The sequence below is a fragment of the Helianthus annuus genome, chromosome 3 (assembly GCF_002127325.2).
Source record: "Helianthus annuus cultivar XRQ/B chromosome 3, HanXRQr2.0-SUNRISE, whole genome shotgun sequence".
Taxonomy (NCBI): Eukaryota; Viridiplantae; Streptophyta; class Magnoliopsida; order Asterales; family Asteraceae; genus Helianthus; species Helianthus annuus.
Window position 1 is genome coordinate 15,385,784 of NC_035435.2, and position 5,086 is coordinate 15,390,869.

The 5,086-nt window shown below is 34.2% G+C and overlaps 1 protein-coding gene across 1 annotated transcript; it reads left to right on the plus strand.

Moving 5' to 3' along the window:
- The first annotated feature begins 1,149 nt into the window (after nt 1-1,149).
- Nucleotides 1,150-3,482, plus strand: LOC110928658. The gene is made up of 3 exons (XM_022171676.2): nt 1,150-1,811; nt 2,651-2,823; nt 2,922-3,482. The coding sequence occupies exons 1-3, from the start codon at nt 1,158-1,160 to the stop codon at nt 3,046-3,048; spliced, it is 954 nt and encodes a 317-aa protein (XP_022027368.2). The 5' UTR covers nt 1,150-1,157; the 3' UTR covers nt 3,049-3,482.
- The last annotated feature ends 1,604 nt before the right edge of the window (nt 3,483-5,086 follow it).

The following is a 5,086-nucleotide window of genomic DNA, read 5'->3' on the forward strand; positions in this document are numbered from 1 at the left end:
GCCACGCCCATAACAATCCATAGCGTCTGTTAACTAATCGGACCAATAATATACATATTTAACAATGGCAATTGAGCAACGGAAAACGAACGGAACAAAAGTTCTATTGTGATCCCACTTGAAAGCCTTCATATACTTTTATATGATTTAGATGTAGCTATTTAAATAATATAAATTAGTAATCTATTTGTGTATATAGGTGTTTTACTTAATGTTTAGTGAGTTTGTAAAAAAAAAAAATTGATTTTTTTTTTTTACTTTTTTTCCAAAAATATTTGATAAATTACTTTTAACCCTGCACTTTTCATCTTTTACAATTTAACTTCGCAACTTTTATGCTTTCAATTTTGGTTCCTCATACTTTTCATCTTTCGTAAATTTTTTGTTTTACATTTCCTTCTGAATTTTGAGAGTTAACAGGGCACAACGTTCGCGTGTGGTGGTTTAACGTTTTTACGTTTCGTTTTACGATTTGTTCTTTTGTGAGTTAACACGACGCAACGTGCGTGTGTGGTTCAACGTTTTTACGTCGTTTATTTTTTTCCCGTTTGACATGTTCGTCATAACGTGCGAGTCCTAGATCGACTAAGTTATTATTTTATACATTTTATGTTTTAGTCTAATTTCTTTACATTAACACGCCGCAAATTCAGTGTTGGTGGTCACTCGCGATGGTGTGACATTGATGCTATTTGACATGTTTTTATGCGATCACAGCAACATGGTGTGCTTAATTTAAGCACAAAATATCTATAAATCAAAAAACAAAAATAATGAAAGAATTAAATGTCATTTTAGTTCCTGTGTTTTGGGCCATTTTGACAGTTTAGTCCAAAGGTTTCATTTTTCGTCTATAGATCTAAAAAGGTTTCACCATTGCCATTTTAGTCCACTGGGTTAACTTCATCCATTTTTTTTGTTAATGAGAATGACAATTCGGTCATTTTATATAGCCGAATTACCCTTCTAGTTAACAGAATTACATATAAAATGACCGAATTGCTTTTCTCGTTAACAAAAAAATGAATGAAGTTAAACTAATGGAATAAAATGACAACGGTGAAACATTTTTGATGTTATAGGAAAAAAATGAAACGTTTAGTTTAAACGGATATTAAACTCAAACAAAAATAATGAAATTATAATTTTCCTACACCATGATAGTGAGAATGAAAACCGCGTTCACTCATCAAAACAGAACTAACGGTCAAGATCATCTTCAGATCCCCGCTATAAATACTCTCACTCATCATCTTCTTCTTCCTCATCACAAAACCATCTCATCACTCATTCCTTCAACATCTCCCATCAGATCAGATCTTTACAAAATGCTACTCAGAAGCTCATCAAACCCCGCTCTCAATTCATGGCTCCAACAACAACAAAACCCAATCCTCTTATCATCACCAGAACCCGATTTCATCCATAAAAACTTCAGATCACCAACACTTTCCTTACATTCATCAAACGGTTCGCCTAAGAAGATCTCCAGATCCTCATCGGAGAGTGATCTGGTCAGTTTTTCAGTCTCCAAACGCCGGAATTCACTGAGTGGTGCGAGTAGTTTGCTTTCGTCTGTGTCGGTTGAAGAGGATGTGGAAGCGGAGGAGATTGAAAGCAAGGGGTTGTTGTTGTTTTCGAGTTCTGGGTTGGATGTTGATGAGGCGGTTGTGGTGGATGGTGGTGGTGGTGGCTGTGGTGGTGGTGGTGGTGGTGGTGGTGATGGTACGGATGTGTATTATATGAATATGATTGAAACGGATCCTGGTAACTCGTTGATTCTTGCCAATTATGCCAAATACTTGAAAGAGGTATGTTACAATTTTCTATATTTGTGTTAATTCACGGGTGTAAATGAGTCGAGCTCGAACTGATATTCGTTTTAATTTAGGAGTTTAATTTATGTAAATACTTATATAATTTATTAAATAATTTTTTATTGTATTAATAACATCTTGTTTAAGTTCAAGCTCGGTAAATAAAACTCAACAAGCTCGGTAAATGAAACTCATGCCCGGGCTCTTTGTTAAATTAGCATTGTTTGGGCTAGAGCTTGTTTAGTCTCGGCTCATTTCGGGCTTTTAACGAGTACTTAAGATAAGTAAGTGAAGCTCAGGCTTAGACTCGGGCTCGTTTTGAGTTTATTTTTTTGGCTTAAGCTCATTTAATCTCGACTTTATTCAAGATCTAATTAGGTAGTCGATCTCGTTAGCTATACAGTTAATATCGGTGACATATCGGTCATATTGGTCCTCTAGTAAAATATTGGTGTCAAATGTCGGTCAGAATATCGATACCGATAATATCGGCGATATTGACCGATATAACCGATATATTACCGATTTTTGACCGATATAACTGATATATCACTGAATTATTAGTGTTAAATTGCTATATATGTATATATATAAATGCTTCATTATATTAAAATTACCGATAACAACCGATATCTCATCGAGATAACCTATATCTAAAAAATCGGTCCTTGACTGATATCCGATATTTTACCGCATTAACTGCATAGCTCGTTAGGTCACGAGCGGTTTGGCTCGTTTACACCCTAAACTCCTTTACTAGATCCAGATTCATAATTCTTGTAAGCTATTTATCTAGTTGAAGATTCTAATTGATGATTTCGATTTTGAAACAGGTGCGAGGTGATGTTTTGAAAGCTGAAGAATACTGCAGCAGAGCAATACTGGCTAACCCTAATGATGGAACTGCTCTATCAATGTATGCTGAGTTGATCTGGGAGACGCACAAGGATGCATCGCGTACACGAAGTTACTTCGATCAAGCGGTTAAAGCTTCGCCAGACGACTGGTTAGATGATGCACTTATTCATACTAAATTAACAAATTTATATACTTCAAGTATTTCAAGTTTTAGCATAATGAAACATTTGTTTTATGGTAACACAGTTACGTTATGGCGTCTTACGCGCGGTTTCTTTGGGATGCTGAGGAAGAAGAAGAGCAAGTTTCCAATTTAAATCTAGCAACACATGAATTTCCAATTGCTCCAATGGCTGTAGCTTCACAGGGATGAAGACAGTGGCGGATCCAGCCCTGTTTTGTGGGTTCATATGAACCCACTCGGTCTGGAAAAAACTAGTGAGAACTTTGTATGATTTGAAAAAAAAATAGTGAGAATCTATCAAAACGAACCCACTGAAATAAAGTTCTTGGTTCCGCCACTGGATGAAGATTATTATTATCTTTAATAATAATAATGACAAAGATTATGACTTGTTAACATGTATTGGATAATTAATTGGGCCTATAATTGCATTTAGTCTTGAAAAGAAGATGGCCCAATTAGTTGTTTCTTTGACCAACTCCAATAGCTTTTGGTTTTTTTGTGTAGGTAAAATATCTAGTAAGTTTGTAGTTGTTTGGAGTTTTCTTGTGAATAAAATATCTAGTGAGTATGTGGTGTATATGGTTTTGAGTGGGCCATTGTTAATAATGTTGGTTGGTTTATGCTTATTGGCAACTAAAGAATATTCATAACTTGTTATTTGACCCGTTTGAGATGAAACAAACTAAAATCAACTCGTTTATAAGTATATATATATCACCCGTTCGAGATGAGAACACGAAAATCAACTCGTTTATGAGTCTATGTGTGATGTATTTTGAATCGAATAGGACATTGAAACTAATATTACTTATTTTCTTTATTGTTTTTGATAAAAGAAAGAAATTATGTTGCTTATTTGCATTTAAAAGATATTCTCAATTTGTGATTTAGCTCATTTAAGGCAAAATATAACCTAAATTGATCCATTTACTACTATTTAGCCTATTAAAAGATACCTCCTCTATCCTTATGGACGGAGGTAAATTTGTCTATAGCTTTACTATTAATGAGATTTATACAATGTTTGGAATTGAGATTGGAAATGATTTATTAGCTTTTCCAATAAGTCATTTTGTAAAGCCAGGATTTAGAGCTTTTCCAAATAAATTTAACTTAATAGCTCCAATAAGTTAATAAGCTATCCCAAACTCAATCCCAAACTATTGTTGTTGTTGTATTTACATTACTAATGGAGGATGCGTATGAAATTGGGTGGGACATTTTGCAACTACTATTTCTTAAGCCAATCGACCCGCTTATAAGTCTTTAATAACCTTAGTTGTTTTTGTTAGAAAAAAAAAATCGAAGAATCTTTTTTCATCCAAAAATTGTATAAGTTGAAATAGTCCTTGAAATTAGTACTAATTATTTGTTCATTATTTTTTTAGAAAAAAAGTTGATGATGCTTATTTGCGTCGAAGAGATGAAAAAAACCAAATCAACTCATTTATAAGTAGGGCATATATATGGGATTTGAGTGGCCCGTTACGAAGAATAGTGCTTATTTTCTCCATCGCTCGCATCCAGAAGATACTCCTATTTTGTAAATTTAACTCATCTAAAATAAATTACAACTTGAATCAATTAACGGTTGAAATTGCATCTTCTAGTATGTAATGATAATGATGTATATGGTGAGATGATCAAGGACCTAGCAACTTAATTTAGTTCTACTTGCAATTACAATTCCATACTAGATATATAATAATTTTTGTGGCAATAGTGAATGACAATGACACTTGATTTTAATTTAATAATTACTCCATGCGGACATGTTTTGCTTAAAGGCATGACAAGGACAGGGCCGTAGCTTTCAAGGGTCCGCGGGCGGAGGGGGGGTGTTGGGGTTTCGTTCAGTAGTGTTATGTATGTACGTTTCGTATAGAATTTTTTTAGGTATATACGTTTTCGACCTCCCGGTTTTATAATTGTTTTTTTTACTTATTTAGAACTTTTAGGTCCGGTGAATTCCGACCTCCCGGTGGAAATTTTCATGCTTCGCCACTGGACAAGGAGATTCATTGTTTGGCGACTCTCTTAAATCCAAAGGAATGATTGGAGATAAAATCGAAACAGAACCCGATGATAAACCTGAAACCTAATATATTTAAGACGGATGTGAGATTAGTTTTATAGATTTCTAAGAGGTAAAAAACCGATATGATATTAGGTGATATCCGACCCAATTACATAAAACATACATATGGACCACACATGTAAACAT

Excerpts from the sequence above, each read along its gene's own strand:
- LOC110928658 (XM_022171676.2), top strand. The coding sequence starts at position 1,158 with ATGATAGTGAGAATGAAAACCGCGTTCACTCATCAAAACAGAACTAAC. Across the intron at positions 1,812-2,650 it reads ATGCCAAATACTTGAAAGAG|GTGCGAGGTGATGTTTTGAA; the intron begins GTATGTTACAAT and ends ATTTTGAAACAG. Across the intron at positions 2,824-2,921 it reads AAAGCTTCGCCAGACGACTG|TTACGTTATGGCGTCTTACG; the intron begins GTTAGATGATGC and ends ATGGTAACACAG.